General features: G+C 39.3%; 1 protein-coding gene across 3 annotated transcripts in view; it reads left to right on the top strand.

Moving 5' to 3' along the window:
- LOC123518549 (mediator of RNA polymerase II transcription subunit 27-like) overlaps nt 1-18,118 on the top strand; it is a 100,037-nt gene that overhangs the window by 27,205 nt on the left and 54,714 nt on the right. For all 3 annotated transcript variants that reach the window (XR_006678814.1, XR_006678815.1, XM_045279383.1), the window contains exon 2: nt 2,394-2,611. Coding sequence is in view for 1 of the 3 variants with exons in the window: in XM_045279383.1 (XP_045135318.1) it covers nt 2,394-2,611 (218 nt within the window). In the remaining 2 variants the exon portion in view is untranslated. The remainder of the gene's footprint in view (nt 1-2,393; nt 2,612-18,118) is intronic.

Raw genomic sequence — 18,118 nt, 5'->3', positions numbered from 1 at the left:
ACGTAACAACTTGAAGCATTGGATATTGGGGAAAATAGATACAATATATGAAAAAGAATGGAGAAACAAAACAAGGAAGAGAAGTGGTGTTACTTGTAAAGAAAGAGCTGCAGGTTGATGAAATAACTTATGGAGAAGGGAGTGCAAAAATTGTTACATCATGCTGTAGGAACGGAACTCTGACATACATAGAGGACCCCACACACACACACACACACACACATATTGATGTTGACTAATATTGAGTGGCATTTCAATATGTGAACAACGATATGAAGAAAAAAAAATGAGCATGATACATCCAATGTTGGAATATGCAGCAGTGGTGTGGCCACCAAATTTGAAAAAAGATGTGAGAAGATTAGAGTGGATCCAGAAGATAGCTATCAAGATGGTGCCGGAACTAAAGGACCTAACATATGGGGAAAGGCTGAAGGAAATGGGACTGCCAACCTTACAAGATAGAAGAGAATGAGGAGATCTAATAACAATGTCTAAAATAGTAAATGGCATTGAAAAGATTGCCAAAGAAGACATGGTGCTGATGACAGAAAAAGATGGAAGGACAAGAGGACATGTAAAAAAAGATTAGGATGAGGCAGTGTGTGAAGGATATTGGAAAATACAGTTTTCCACATTGAACAGTGAAAAAGTGGAATGCATTGAGTAATGAAGTTGTTACATTACATAATGTGCATGATTTAGAGAAAATTTGGATAATTGGAGACATGGAGAGCCCCACTCAAACCCTATACAATACAACTAGGTAAAACTAGATAAATACACACACACACACACACACAGTATACCTGGATATTAAAAAGACTTTTGATAAAGTCCCTCATGGAAGACTACTTTGGAAACTAGAGAGCATAGGAGGACTGTGAGGAATTTTGCTCGAATGGACAAGAGATTATTTGAAGGATAGGGAAATAACTGTGATCAGAGATACATACTCATCTTGGGGTACAGTAATTAGTGGAGTGTCACAAGGGTCAGTGTTAGCCCCCATTATGTTTTAGATTTATGTAAATGATATTCACAATGGGATAAAAGGTTATATAAATTTATTCGCTGATGATGCAACGCTGTTAAGAGTTGTTAAACCAGAGAGGGCTGTCTGCTGTTACAGGAAGATATAAACAAGATCTATGAGTGGAGCAGGAGGTGGAAATTGGAGTTTAATGCCAAGAAATGTCACATAATGGAACTAGGAAAGAGTAAGAGAAGACTGTTATGGAACTATGTGATGGGAGAAGAACAAATAACAAAGACTAAAGAGGAAAAAGATCTGGTAGTGATCATACAGGAAAATCTGAGCCCCGAAAAACACACAAGCAAGATATTTGGACTATCATATAAAATATAAGAGTGGCATTTCATTACATGGATAAAGATATGATGAAAAAAATCATCACAAGCATGATACGACCAAGGCTGGAATATGCAGCAGTGGTATGATCTCTGAGCTCTAAAAAGGATGTAAGAAAATTGGAAAGGATACAGAAGATTGCCACAAAGATGGTGCTGGAATTAAAGGACCTCACATATGAAGAACAAGTGAAGGAAATTGGACTGCCAACCTTACAAGATAGAAGAGAACATGGGGACCTAGTAACAATGTATAAGATAATAAATGATATTGAAAAGATAGACAAAGAAGACCTGATGCTGTTGACAGGAGATGGAAGGACAAGAGGATATGAAAAGATCAAGATGAGGCAGTGTGTGAAGGATATTGCAAAATACAGTTTTCCACACAGAACGGTGGAAAAATATTATGCATTCGATAATGAAGTTGTTACAGCACATAATGTGCATAACTTTAAGGAAAAAGTAGATAAATGAAGATATGGAGACAGGACACTATGAGCCCCGCTCGAACCCTGTACAATACAACTAGGTAAATACACATATATTAGTATAGTATAACTATGTAGTATGATATAGTACTCTATATATTGTATTGAAAATTTGTAGTAAGTTTAATAAAATCATCCCTTGTCAACAAAAGTTTCAGTTTCCATTTCAATTTTGCACAGATTGCTTCCAGCTACAAATTCATGACATTGATGAAAACAAGAGGCAGTGCGAGGCAACCTAGCAAAGTTTATTGCTCTCTCTCTCTCTCTCTCTCTCGTTGGCTAATTAACAAATTAAATGTTTATAACCTAAAGGGCACTATTTTCCACACCTTTTTTATCTATGGGTATCTGTCATAACCCCCTTGGATAAAAAGGGATGATTGTTTTGTCCCACATAGTGACAGTTTTTGCATTTGAAATTCTTGAATAGAATATTCTATTGATTTTATTTTAGATCAACTTGATTTAAAACTAGGGTTTTATAATTTAGCTTAGTTGCCTTTTTCATGTTCTTTTGTTTTATTCCAGAGATTTAGTAAAGTAGCCGGCAGAATGGCAGCACCAGAAGGCTCTAGTGTAGAAGTACTCACAGTTAGCTTGAATACCTTGCGCTCCCTGAGGAGTACAGTCACTCAGTTTTTGAAGACGCTTGCTGAAGGACCTAAGTATGAAAATGACCAAGATGGAGAAGGAGACTTACTGGAAGTGACAACAAAGGCCATGGGAGAGATTAGGAATAAGTTAAGGTAGGAGGTTTGTAACTTTGTATTTCTGATAAAAAGGACAGGTGTAAATATTATGTCAAATGCAAAGGATGATCATATAGTTTTGAGTGTGAACTACCATCCTTTATAAATTGTTTGCTTTTAAGTTTTTATTATTGAAATTTCATTAATTATACTATAGTAAAACTTACGTAAAGTCAGCCAAATGTGGCTTATCCTATGCAATCTTATAAACAATTCTGACCTACTAAATACCCTTGGAAATCCATCATGTAAGTTCAGGATCTTCAGTATCAGGATTAAGTATATACAGAAGACTTAACATAAGAAGGGTTGCTAGTTCTGCTTCAGGTTGAAGGTTGGGAGGTTTAATCTTTTCAGCAGCATCTCCCTCATGTGGTTTAGTCTAGTATTCTGAACTATTTTCTTGTTTTTCTCAAATGTCACTTGATTTTCTTCACATTTTTCTCATTTTAAAAAGAAAAGAAAAGAAAGAAAAATGCATATATATATATATATATATATATATATATATATATATATATATATATATATATATATATATATATATATATATACAGGCAACCCCCGTTTAACGGAGGTTCACACAACGAAATTTCGCTACAACGAAGGTTTCATTTTACTACCATCTGCTCGTTTAACGAACACCAAACTCACTTTAACGAAGTTTTATCCAGGTAATTTTTTCCCAATTTGAAAGCCCCACTGTATCATGCAAGCTGACAGGCTTTTGAATACATCAGGAGCTGCTGGTACTAAGGCCTGCCTCAGGAGAAATCCTGAGACACCTGTAGAATAAAGATCAAGATCAAGCCTCTCGTGGACAACACAGGCACTGCCGATACAAAGGCCTGACTCAGAAGAAATTCTGCGTCATCTGTAACATCAAGATCAAGATCAAGATCACTTGCACCATTCACTCACTCCAGCAGCTCATCTTCCCTAGTTCAACTTATCACCAACATGCCTTGCAATGTGGCCTAACGTTCCTAAGAAGACCAGGAAGTGTCTTACTCTCGAAGTGAAGCTGGGTATTATTCACAGACACGAGAGAGAAAGGCCAGAAAACTAATAACATTGCTGGCCACCATCTTGACTCCATCTACTGTCTACTAGTTTCAAGTCAGCAGACTCTATTAAGAAGGCTGGTGAGACCATATCTTCCTTGCAAGCTAAAAGAACCACCTGAACTCGTGACTCTACAATGGATAAAATGGAAAGCCTTGTAGAAATGTGGTACATAAGTTTTTGTATGCGGTACAATGATGCGCACTTTGTTTACATTCCACAGGTTGCTGGTTAGTGTCTTTCCCGTTTCACTCTCCCTCCCTTCATAAAGTTAAGATCATCAACATTATAAAGTTACGTACATACATACATTAGTGTACATTATAATGACTTAAATTAAACTACCTACATGTTTAACTTCATAATTTTTACTTTCATTAAACCTTTTACTGTACTATGATGCACTCTCGCTTTGCTTACTCTGAATGGAAGTTCAAATCAGGGGTTAAACTAGTTATAATCGGTTCACTTAACGAAGTGTCGCTTAACGAAATGTTTTTTAGGAACGTAACCCCTTCGTTAAACGGGGGTTGCCTGTATATACAGGCAAGCCCCGTTTAACGAAGGTTCACACAACAAAATTTCACTACAATGAAGGTTTCATTTTACTACCATCTGCTTGTTTAACGAACACCAAACTCGCTTTAACGAAGTTTTACCCAGGTAATTTTTTTCCAAATTTCAAAGCCCCACCGTATCACGCAAGCTGACAGGCTTTTGAATACACCAGGAGCTACTGGTACTAAGGCCTGCCTCAGGAAAAATTCTGAGACCCCTGTAGAATAAAGATCAAGATCAAGATCAAGCCTCTCATGGACAACACTCGCACCACTTACTCCCCAGTCAAAACATAACAGCGTCAGCAGCAGCTCGTCTTCCCTAGCTCAACTTACCACCAAAACACCCTGCAATGTTGCCTAGTGTTCCTAAGAAGACCAGGAAGTCTCTTTCTCTTGAAGTGAAGCTGGATATTATTCACAGACACTAGAGAGGCCAGAAAACTAATAACATTACTCGCCACCATTTTGACTCTATCTACTGTCTACTATTTTCAAGTCAGCAGACTCTATTAAGAAGGCTGGGAAGACCGTTTCTTCCTTGCAAGCTAAAGGAACCATCTGAACTTGTGACTCTACAATGGATAAAATGGAAAGCCTTGTGGAAATGTAGTACATAAGTTTTGTATGCGGTACAATGATGCACACTTTGTTTACATTCCACAGGTTGCCGGTTAGTGTCTTTCCCGTTTCACTCTCCCTCCCTTCATAAAGTTAAGATCATCAACATTATAAAGTTATGTACATACATACATTAGTGTACATTATAATGACTTAAATTGAACTACCTAAATGTTTAACTTCATAATTTTTACTTTCATTAAACTTTTTACTGTACTATGATGCACTCTCGCTTTGCTTACTCTCAATGGAAGTTCAAATCAGGGATTAAACTTGTTATAATCGGTTTGCTTAACGAAGTTTTGCTTAACAATGTGTTTTTTAGAATTGTAACCCCTTTGTTAAGCGGGGTTTGCCTGTAATATATATATATATATATATATATATATATATATATATATATATATATATATATATATATATATATATATATATATATATATATATATTACTCTGGAACTCCCTCCCTGCATCTGTATTTCCAAATTCTTACAACTTGTCTTCTTTTAAGAGGGAGATATCGAGGCATTTGCTCCCCTAATTCTGGCGGACGGTTTTGGCACTTTTTGTACTCTTTGGAGAGCCAGCTCAAGTGGGCTTTTTCTAACTCTTTTTGCCCTTGGCTGGCCCACTTCTACGTATATATATATATATATATATATATATATATATATATATATATATATATATATATATATATATATATGAGCAGGAAGTTTTTTTTTTTTTTTTTTTTTTTTTTTTGAAGATATGTTCAGTTAATAGTGATGGCAAGCTCAGCATTGCATATTTTCTTGTATATAGATTCTCTCTTTCTCAGGAGCAATCAGAGGGTGCCACAACCACCACATTAGGTGTGGCCAGCACTAAAAGCCTGCCACACAGCATACTCCCCACTTCACTCCCAGCTGCAGAAATGGATACATCTACAGCCACTGAAGAAGAGTTATCAATCCGAAAATGTGTTTTGGTAAATAAAAACTGGTGAACTCATCACCACACAACTAAAGAAGAGAATAAGATACTCCTGAGAAAGAGAGAATCTATACACAAGAAAACATGTAACATTAAACTTGCTATAATTTTTAACAGAACATGTCTCAGAGGATATATATATATATTTATTTATATATATATATATATATATATATATATATATATATATATATATATATATATATATATATATATATATATATATATACACACAGTCATACCTCGCCCAACACAACAGTTATGTTCCTGAGCTTGTCGTGTACGGCGAGATTCCTGTCAGGCGAATAATTTTTTCCCGCGCCTTGTAAATTTTTTATTTTATTTTTTTTATTTTTTATTTTTTATTTATTTTTTTTTTCCCATCCGGTAAGGCCTATAGCGCCTGTAGGCACACTTGAAGAGTGTATGGGAAGCGCTGTTCAGCTTCCGCCCATTAGTGGCGCAGGCAATTTTATTTATAGTGGTACCCATATTAGGGCCCATATCACTGCCCATGCTCATCTTGGGTGTAACCACCTAGAGCCTGGGTATCATGGTGATATGTAGGTAACTTTAAACCACTCGACAAATGGCAAAGTGTTTTAAGGCTGTACGTGGTGGGATTCGAACCTACGCGTGGATGTCTGCCCGATCCCACGCTCACCACCTTATCCACTATGCCACCGACTCGTGCAGCCCAAACTTCTTAGCAGCTTCGGTCCACCCCAAGCCTCCTTCGACACTCTCAATCACCTCCATCTTATGTGCTAGGCTCAGCACCTTCCTCTTCTTGACAGCAGAAGGGGTAGATGGGGTAGGACGCTTGGAGGCCATGGCCAAAATGAAATGAAAAGAGCGCAAGGGAGCCATGTCTGTACATAACAACAGCACAACAAGGAGAGAGCGATTGGCGGGAGGCAGCATGCTACCACAAGCCCCGGGGCGAGTCCAAGACGCTTGGGAGGGGAGGTCAAGTGTATCCACCAGGACCAGCGGGAGATTCAAATGGAGACCAAATCATGCAATCGCGAGTCAAAGTCGTGCTCGGCAAAATATGGGAGATATATATATATATATATATATATATATATATATATATATATATATATATATATATATATATATATACACTGTATATACATACAGTAAGTCCTCATTATACGGTACATATGCGTTCCTGAAAACCTTACTGCATATCGAATTTACCGTATATCGAACCCATTATAACATTTAATAATAGTGAATGCGTTCCAGCATGTCAAAAATCACCCCTACAGAAATGAAAATACATAAAAATAATCGTTAAAAAAAATAAAGTAAAGTACTGTGCAAAAAAATAAGCAAAAAATTTTTTTATTTGCTTTTCAATTGCCATGTATTCTATCAGATGATGTCCTTCCCGAGGCTAAGGGACAGTAGGGATTTCAGCCCTTACTCATCTTCCGCCGAGTGGGCAGACAAGGATAAGACGTCGTCATCTGCACTGTCGGAAGCAGATGTACAAGGGCCAGCTGTAGCAGGGTCGGCACGTTTCACTGGTTTGAAGAAAGATATTGAGGAAGGGCCAGCTGTAGCAGGGTCGGCAGGTGTGACAGGGACAGAATGTCTGACTGGCTTGAAGAACGAGTAGATAGAGGACTGTTTAGCTTTTCTTGTTTTTTCATCATAGATTTCTTGATAAATCTTGACGCTTTTCTCTACGTCATGAGCCACTTTGCTACTCCTGGTAGGATTTGGGTCACGTTCCTCCAGGGTTTCCAGAGCTTTTTCGATACCATCGAGACATTCTGTAAGAGTTTTGATGTCCAGGCCATGCACAGGTTCTTCTTCCTCATCTCCCTCTTTCTATGCCTCCTCTGATGCCTTGTCTAGGTCTATAAGTTCATCATTTGAGAGAGATTCAGCAGGACTTTCCAAAAGATCTTGAACATCATCATCATCAACTTCATCGAAGCCAGCCCTATGGCACAGATTTACTATGTCATTTCTGATCACACCGATGTCGTCTTCAGCGAAGCCTGGGAAGTCATACGCGCATTCTGGTCATACTTTATTCCACGCCAAGTTCATGATAGACATCTTCACTTCATCCCAAGATGACTTGATGTTATCTAAGGCGTGCTTAATGTTATGAAACTTCCACCATTCTCTTATAGTGGGCTTGCCAGGCCAATCTGTGCCTTTTATCAGTTGCTGTATGGTTTGCCGCTGGTGGTAGGCTTTTAGTGTTTGCCATGATTATTATGAATATATTTGTGCTTACAATAGACCCTCTAATATTCCATTTATTCATCCAATTAGTAATGCATGTAAGTAATATATAATGCATTTAAAAAAGAGAAGGAAGAGATAATAGGCTCCAAGGGTGGTCAAGCTAAGGTCAGTACTGTGAATGGCATGCCAAGTTCATGGTAGACGTCTTCACTTCATCCCGAGATGACTTGATGTTATCTAAGGCGTGCTTGATGTTATACAACTTTCACCATTCACTGATATTGGGCTTGCCAGGCCCATCTGTGCCCTTTATCAGTTGCTGCATGGTTTGCCACTGGTAGTAGGCTTTTAGTGTTTGCCATGATTATTATGAATATATTTGTGCTTACAATAGACCCTTTAATATTCCATTTATTCATCTAATTCTCGGAAGGCTTACGGTCCGGATGGAGTCCCTCCTGTTGTTCTCAAAAACTGTGCTTCCGAACTCGCTCACTGCCTGGTCAAACTCTTTCATCTGTGTCTCTCTACTTCTATTTATCCTTCTTGCTGGAAGTTTGCTCACATTCAACCTGTCCCTAAAAAAGGTGACCACTCCAATCCTTCTAACTACCGCCCTATAGCTTTGATTTCCTGCCTTTCTAAAGCCTTTGAGTCTATCCTTAATAGGAAGATAATGAGGCATCTATCAGCTCACAACCTTCTCTCTGATTGCCAGTATGGTTTCCGTAAAGGCAGATCTACTGGTGATCTTCTTACTTTCCTAACTGAATCTTGGTCATCCTCTTTAGGGACTTCGGTGAAACCTTTGCTGTCGGCCTTGACATATCGAAAGCCTTCGATAGAGTCTGGCACAAATCTTTAATTTCTAAACTACCCTCCTACGGATTCTATCCTTCTCTCTGTACCTTCATCTCCAGTTTCCTTTCCGATCGTTCTATTGCTGCTGTAGTAGACGGTCACTGTTCTTCCCTAAAACTATCAACAGTGGTGTTCCACAGGGTTCTGTCCTATCACCCACTCTCTTTCTATTATTCATCAATGATCTCCTAAATCTGACTCAATGCCCTATCCACTCCTATGCTGATGATACCACCCTGCATTATTCAACAGCGTTCAACAGACGCCCAACCCAACAACAATTAAATGACTCAAGGCGAGATGCTATAGGACGCCTAACTTCTGATCTTTCACTTGTTTCTGATTGGGGCAGAGAAAACCTGGTTTTGTTCAATGCCTCAAAAACTCAATTTCTACAACTATCTACTCGACATAACCTTCCAGACAACTATCCTCTCTTCTTCAATAACACTCAACTTCCCTCTCCTCTACATTAAACACACTCGGTCTATCCTTCACTAAAAATCTAAACTGGAAATTTCACATCTCTACTCTTGCTAAATCAGCTTCCAAGAAGTTAGGTGTCCTATGGCGTCTTCGTCCATTTTCTCTCCTCCCAGCTGCTTGCTCTGTACAAGGGCCTTATCCGCCCGTGTATGGAGTATGGCTCTCATGTCTGGGGATCCACACACAGCTTTACTAAACAAGGTGGAATCTAAAGCTTTTCGTCTTATCAACTCTTCTCCTCTAACTGACTGTCTTGATTCTTTAAGTCACCGCCGCAATGTTGCATCTTTATCTGTCTTCTACCGCTGTTTTCATGCTGTCTGCTCTTCTGAACTTGCTAACTGCATGCCTTCCCCTCCTGCGGCCTCGCTGCACAAGACTCTCTACTTCTTCTCATCCCTATTCTGTCCATCTTCCTAATGCAAGAGTTAACCAGTATCTTCACTCCTTCATTCCCTACACTGGTAAACTCTGGAACTCTCTACCTGTGTCTGTATTTCCACCTGCCTATGACTTAAACTCTTTCAAAAGAGGAGTGTCAAGACACCTCTTACGTTAACTGGACCCTCCTTTTAGATTTTTTTGTTTTTTCTCTTTCTACTTTCCTCTTAACAGGGCCTGGCAACCAGCGGGATTTTTTTTTTTCCAACACTTTGTTTTCCCTTGGCCAGTGCCCTTGTAATGTAAAAAAAAAAAAAAAAAAATTAATAATGCATATAAGTAATATGTAAAGCAGTTAAAAAAAAAGGGGGGAGGGGAAGAGATAACAGGCTCTAAGGGTGGTCAAGGTAAAGTCAGTACTGTGAGTGGCGGGGAGGTGTGGCGTGGATGACGTCACCACCCCTGCTCCCCCGCGCTGGGCCCTCTCAGATGACATGAGCGGATACCGTATCTGTGAATTTTTCTTACCATACAGTAAAACCTCAGCTCACGACCATAATTCGTTCCTAAATCCTGTTCGTCACCCGATTTGTTCGTCCCCTGAAACAATTTTTCCCATAAGAATGTATTGAAATACCATTAATCCGTTCCAGACCAAAAAAAAAAAAATCATACTTTTGTCCATAAAACCCATTCAAAATAGACCTTTGATGTATGCATGACATGAACGAAATAATTATAAAAAGCCTAAATTGTTTTACTTACGTAAATGCTATCAAAATGATAATAAAATGAATAAAAAAGAAAAGGTTATTTACCTGAGAGACTGGACGTTGATGGCATGATGGAATGGAGGAGAGGAGGATGGGGAGGAAGACAGACAAGATCCAAGAAGACAGTCATGAGAGAGGACTTTGGATGTGCGCAGTGTGCCAGAGCTACACAACAACTGTGTAGCATCACAAGTCAGTGCCACTATGTGGGGCCCCGTTATAGTGAATATCGGCGTGGGAAACATGGAAAGATTGCCAGTCTTTGTCTCTGCCTTGGAAGACTCTTGCCTGCTGGGGATTGACTTCCTCACGCGTGTGGGAGCAAGTTTGGACTTCCAAGAAAGGAAGTTAAAGGTACGTGGCCAGGAAGTTCCTTTGATCCTCGGAGGTGATGCTCAATGTGAGAGGAGCAGGCAGTAGGGCAGTGTTCCTTGCTAGGCGAGCGAGGAAACAGCTGCGATGGATGTGCCACAATCTGCAGTACCTGGACATGGCCAGGATGATGATGACAGCAACACTGAGAGCCACCAGAGCAGTGAGGATAACACCGAGGAAGCTACAGTAGAGCGCGCCGGTAACATCACCATGCCCAGGAAAAACAGGAGAAAATCATGGTGGCACGGAGATTATGTTATGTAATATTTTTCGTATGTTCCTGTTTCTATTTTCTTTTGTGCTTATGTTTTGTTTTGTTGTTGTGTGATAGCCGGGTTGGCTATCACACAAACGGCTCGCCTGCCGGTGAGCCGTTTAACCGCATTCGTCCCCCAAAATACTGTTTGTCCCCTTGGTCGATACATTGACAAATTTTTTGGTCGTCTCTCGAATTGTTCGTCCTTAGAGACGTTCGTCAAGCGAGGTTTTACTGTATATCGAATTTAGGGTAGTAATTTCCAGATATCGTAACTGTGAATTTACCGGATAAAGAACTACCATATAACGAGGACTTATTGTATATATATATATATATATATATATATATATATATATATATATATATATATATATATATATATATATATACACACATATATACATACTTACTTACATATACAGGCAACTCCCGCTTAACGAGTGGGTTATGTTCCTAAAAAAAACATTCGTTAAGCGAATTTTTGTTAAGCGAACCAATTATAACAAGTTTAACCCCTGATTTGACCTTCTATTTAGAGTAAACAAAGTGAGAGTGCATCATAATACAGTAAAAGGTTTAATAAAAGTAAAAATTATGAAGTTAAACATTTAAGCAGTTTAATTTAAGACTAAGTCATTATAATGTACACTAATGTATGTATGATAAGTAACTTTATAATGTTGTTGATCTTAAATTTATGAAGGGAGGGAGAGTGAAGTGGGAAAGACACTAGCTGGCAACCTGTGGAATGTAAACAAAGGTTGTATCATTGTACCGCATACAAAACTTATGTACCACATTTCCACATGCTTTCCATTTTATCCATTGTAGAGTCATGAGTTCAGGAAGTTCTTTTAGCTTGCAAGGAAGATATGGTCTCACCAGCCTTCTTAATAGAGTCTGCTGACTTGAAAATAGTAGAGACAGTAGATGGAGTCAAGCCATGGTGGCGATCAATGCTATTAGTTTTCTCACCTCTCGTGTCTGTGAATAATATCCAGTTTCACTTCGAGACTAAGAGATTTCCTTTTCTTCTTAGCAATGTTGAGCGTGAGATGACGAGCTGGTGCTAGTTTCTGTTTGGAACTAAGAGTGGTGAAGGGTGGTATGCGTGTTGTCCACAAGAGGCGCTGGTGTATTTAAAAGCCTGTCAGCTTGCGTGATACAGCAGGGTAGAAGAAACCTGTGAAGAAGAACCTGTGCGTGGCCTGGACATCAAAACTCTTAGAGAATGTCTTGGGGATATCGAAAAAGCTCTGGAAACCCTGAAGGAACATGACCCAAATCCTGCCAGGAATAGCAAAGTGGCTCATGACATAGAGAAAATGGTCAAGATTTATCAAGAAATCTATGGTGAAAAAACAAGAAAAACCAAACAGTCCTCCATCTACTCGTTCCTCAAGCCAGTCAGACATGCCGTCCCTGTCACACCTGCCGACCCTGCTACAGCTGGCCCTTCCACATCTGCTGGCAACAGTTCTACAGCTGGCCCTTCCTCCATATCCTCTTTCTTCAAACCAGTGAAGTGTGCCGACCCTACTACAGCTAGCCCTTCCACATTTGCTTCCGACAGTGCAGACGACGATGTCTTATCCTCATCTACCCACTCAGCGGAAGATGAGTAAGTGCTGAAATCCTGAAATTCTGCCATGGTTGCCTATTGCTTAATTTGTTGTGGTTTTCGCGCCCTTGGCATGTGTGTTTGCGTGACATATCTTTGGGCGGATCAACTCCTCGAATCCTCACTGTTGCAATAGTAGCATAACCAAAGGCACAGATACGACCACAGGTGAGGTAGTGCACCGTGAGAAGTGCGTAGTTGTGCAAAATCTGTGGTGGAATCACATGGTACAATACTGCTGCCTTGAGGGGAAGCAGAGGTGGTGGGGAGTGGTCTTACTTCCCTCTGCTTGCCGCGCTGCTCCCAGCAGTGTGTCCCAACACTTCTAGCAGGCGGGGGCATGTATGACAGAAGCTCTGTTTTCTCCCGGTTCAAAGGGGGACGAAGGTATTCCTGATAGCGTCAGAAATCCTTCCTGGCACCGGAAAAACGCCACCACACTGCACTATACATTGTAATCACTGCACAGGAAACACAGTAGCACTGCACTATACCAGGGGCACGTAACACACCACAGACAGAAGTCTGGTGATGAAAAGAGAGGCAAAACACTGAAAAAGCGTTTGATCACACGCCAGCCACTCACTGCACCATGTTGTGGGCCGTTCACTGCGCCATGTTCTGGGCCTTGCAGATGGGATCTCACAGAGCCCTATATAAGAATCTGCGTATGTTAGTGGAGCTGTCAGTATCACAGGGCTTGAAGTAAAGTTCAGGAGACAGTCAACACGTGTATTATTCTTTAACCGGCTACAGGGGACAAAACAATCCTGGCTAACTCGTGTGTGTGTGTCCTCTTCTCAGTCTGGGTGTAAACCTTCTCAGGATTGTGGGTAGGTGTGGCTGCCAGATGTATGAGAGTTTAGAATATGTGTATTAGTATAGTGTTAAGTGTTTCCATACATTACTATCTAAGTAATATTCCTACAGTCACATTCTTTCTTTTAGGCTTATTCTCACCATTAAAAAGCCTCTTCCTTGCCATTGTAAGCTTCTAAATGGGAAAAAAAATTTCATAGAGAAAGCGCAGGACAATATGTTATTCTTATGACTGCGGAGGATCACCTGGCAGTGGCTGCAGTCGTTCTTCATATTTTTTTTTTTTTTTTTTTTTTTTTTTTTTTTTTTTCTTTTATACCAAATCCAATGTAGGTGCTTCTTCTTCCCCTCCCCCAAATGTCCAGCATGACTTTACATCCATTTCTTTCCAATTTACATGTTTGCAGTTTAGGTCTCTCAAAAGTAACACACTTTTGTCCTTCTTTAACATATTGTCCAGGCAATATAGCACATCCCTTTGCATTTCTTTATGTACATCAAGTTTCACTATATTAGTCTTTGGTGGCACATATCCTTTTTCTAATGTATAATCTCTCACTTCCAAGCTTCCTGATGTAAATTCATCTATATTTGTATACATAACTCCTTCCTGATATAAATTCATATATATTTGTATACATAACTCTTAATACTTTCCTTCCCCTTCCCAAATATACCATTTCCTCAGCCTCATGTCTAATACTCTCCAGTAGAACTCTCTTTTCCGTCTTTCTCTCATTTTTTTCCTTAGCTTCACTTCTCAGTTCTCTCTCTTTTTCCCTTTCTACCTGATTCATCTCTCTCTTTATCCAAATATTGTTATATTCTGTCTTACCAGCCAACTTTCCAGTCCTTGCTAATATTTCTTCTAGCCCTATTTGTGATGTCATTTTAACTTTTAGTGGTCTTTTTGGTTCCCTCACTATATTTATCAAGTCAATATATTTCTTCTGTTACTTTTTCAAGACTGGTTTTCATCTAGAACCACTTATCCATCTTCTCCTTCTCCCTCACAAATTTCACTGGATTCCTTTTTTTGTCTAGTCCATATATAACTATGCACTTCTTTTTGTACACCGTATCTCTCAGTAATTCTTCCTTTTCCTTGATCATTTGTATGACTGTGTCCTTTGTTTTCTCCCTCATTTGTTGCTAACTACTTCAACAAATTCACTTTTCTTCTTATTGTTCTTTTTTCCAGACCTTCATCCATTCCTCTAGTTTTGCTTTGTTTATCCCCTTTCCTGTTTCCACATTAGTGTCTAGCCTTTCCTCTAGTCCTTGTAGTGGTACTTCATAGTTCGTACATTTGCCCTTAAGGGTGCTATTTTACCTTTTTATTTCATGTAGAGTTTTCTTCATGTTATTGTTCATTCTAGCAGTACTCTCTAACTTGTCACATCTCTCTCTGAACTCTAGGTTTTCTGCAATCAGGTGATCCTGTTTTTTAAAAAATCCCAGCAACCATCTCCCTGAAAACTCAATTTTCTCTTTCCATTGGGATGATCCTCATGTTGACTCTTTCCTCCTTAAATCCCAAAAATTCACTTTCATTACTCCAATCTCCCAGCTGTCGTAGTCCCAAAAGTGTTTCAATAATTTTACTCCATTCATATTCTCATCCCCTTCCATACTTCTTTTTGGCCTCAACACAAGCAAATTCAATATAACTTTGGAGACAGGACCACTAGCTTAGCCCCCTCTCCCCCCTGCAATAGATCACCTGGTCTGCTTGGCTTCATAGTCAGGATTTGGCAGTGTAACCCCCACTGGAGCTCTTGTTTTTGCATCCCCCTCAAACAGTCATTGTGTTGTTTTACAGGAAAAGGGCTATGCTCATGCTGTCCTGTCTCCATACCTATAGTCATCCAGTTTGGCTTTAAAGTCATAAATATTTCTTGCTTGAACCACTGTTCCATCCAACTTGTCCCATATTTCTATGCTTCTGTTTGGAAATCTGTATTACTTAATATCTCTTCTACACACGGTCTTTTTCAATTTCATGCCGTGTCCCCATGTATTTCTTGAGTCCCACACAAATAGGTCTTCTTTATCAACTGTGTCCATCCCTTTCCATGACCTGTATATAGCAATTAAGTTTCCTCTTTCTCTCTTCTGTTGCAGTGTTGGAAGTTTTGATATCTTTATTTGTCCTCATATGTTAGGTCTCTCAAACTTGGAACCATTTTGATTGCAGCTCTTTGAATCCTATCTATCTTCCTTTTATCTTTCTTATTATGTGGTGACCATATAAGTGCACCATATTCTAGTTTAGGTAGAATCATGTATTCTGTTAGTTTTTTCATCATCTCTTCATCTATGTAGGTAAATGTCCATTTAATTTTTCTTAGTAACTCATATGTTTCCCCAACTATGTTGTTGACTTGTTTTTCCCGTGATAAATTGTCATTTATTGTAATACCCAGGTCTTTCTCCTCTTTTGTGTTCTGCATTTCTACCCCTCCCATAGTGTAAGATCTCTTCCGTCTTCTTTTGCTTTTTTCTAGCTCCATCACTGCACTTTTTTGCATTAAATTCCATTTCCTATTTCTTGCTCCACTCGTGTATCATATTCAAATTTTTTTGTAGCATTTCACAATCCATGTCATTTTCCACTCGTTTCAGTAATTTTGCATGCATGCGTGTATTTACAAAGTTGTAATGTACAGAGTTCGAGTGGGTCTCATAGTGTCCTGTCTCCATGTCTCCATATATCAAATTTTTCTTTAAAGTTATGTGCTGTAACAACTTCATCACTCAAAACATTCCACTTTTCCAATATCCTTCACACACTGCCTCATCCTAATCTTCTTTACATGTCCTCTTGTCCTTCCAGCTTCTGTCACCAGCACTAGGTTTTTCTTGTTAATCTTTTCAATGCCATATACTATTTTATACATTGTTATTAGGTCTCCTCATTCTCTTCTATCTTGTAAGGTTGGCAGTCCCATTTCCTTCAGCCTTTCATCATATGTTAGGTCCTTTAGTTCCAGTACCATCTTTGTAGCTATCTTCTGGATCCTTTCTAATCTTCTTGTATCTCTTTTTCTAGCTCAGTGACCACATCACTGCTGCATATTCCAACTTTGGATGTATCATGCTCGTAATAATTTTTTTCATCATATCTTTGTCCATGTATTAAAATGCCACTCTAATATTAGTCAATGCTTTATATGCTAATCCAAATGTCTTATGTGTTTTTCGGTGGCTCAGATTTTCCTGTATAACCATTCCCAGATCTTTTCCCTCTTTAGTTTTCATTATCTGTTCCTCTTCCGTCAGATAGTTTCATACCAATCTTCTCTAACTCTTTCCTAATTCCATTATTTGACATTTCTTGGCAATGAACTCTAACTTCCACTTATTACTCCACTCATAAATTTTTTTTATATCTTCCTGCAGCAGCAAACAGTCTTCTCGAGTTTAGATTATGTATTCTTAACAATTTTTTTTCTTCAGCAAACAAATTATTATAACTGGTTACCCCATTTTATATGTCATTTACATATACCTGGAACATAATGGGGGCTAACACTGACCCTTGTGGCACTCCATGTGTTACTTTACCTCAAGATGAGTACAGTAAGTCCTTGTTATACGGTAGATATGCGTTCCTGGAAACCTTACTGTAAATCAAAATTACCGTATACCGAACCCATTATAACATGTAATAATAGGGAATGCGTTCCAGCACGTCAAAAGTCACCCCTACAGCAATGAAAATACATGAAAATCATCATAAAAGAAAAAAAAAAATTAAAGTACTGCGCAAAAGAAATAAACAAAACGTCTTTATTTACCTTTCACTTGCCATGTATTCTATCAGATGATGTCCCTCCCGAGGCTAAGGGACAATAGGGATTTCAGCCCTTATTCATCTTCCGCTGAGTGTGTAGACAAGGATAAGACGTCATCGTCTGCACTATCGGAAGATGTGGAAGGGTCAGCTGTAGCAGGGTTGGCACGGTACTGGTTTGAAGAAAGAGGATATGGAGGAAGGGCCAGCTGTAGCAGGGTTGGCACATTTCACTGGTTTGAAGAAAGAGGATATGGAGGAAGGGCCAGCTGTAGCAGAGTCGGCACGTTTCATTGGTTTGAAGAAAGAGGATATGGATGAAGGGCCAGCTGTTGAACCGTCAGCAGTGGATGTGGAAGGGCCAGCTGTAGCAGGATCAGCAGGTGTGACAGGGACAGCATGTCTGACTGGCTTGAAGAACAAGTAGATGGAGGACTGTTTGGTTTTTCTTGTTTTTTCATCATAGATTTTTTTATAAATCTTGACACTTTTCTCTACGTCATGAGCCACTTTGCTACTCCTGGCAGGATTTGGGTCACATTCCTTCAGGGTTTCCGGAGCTTTTTCGATACCACCAAGACATTCAATGTCCAGGCCACGCACAGGTTCTTCTTCCTTGTCTACCTCATTTTCTGTCTCCTGTGATGCCTTGTCTTGCTCTATAAGTTAATTTGAGAGAGGTTCAGCGTGGCTTTCCAAAA

Source organism: Portunus trituberculatus, chromosome 44 (assembly GCF_017591435.1).
Source record: "Portunus trituberculatus isolate SZX2019 chromosome 44, ASM1759143v1, whole genome shotgun sequence".
Lineage (NCBI taxonomy): Eukaryota > Metazoa > Arthropoda > Malacostraca > Decapoda > Portunidae > Portunus > Portunus trituberculatus.
Note: the sequence above shows the minus strand (reverse complement) of the source record. Positions and strands in the feature narration are given on the sequence as shown.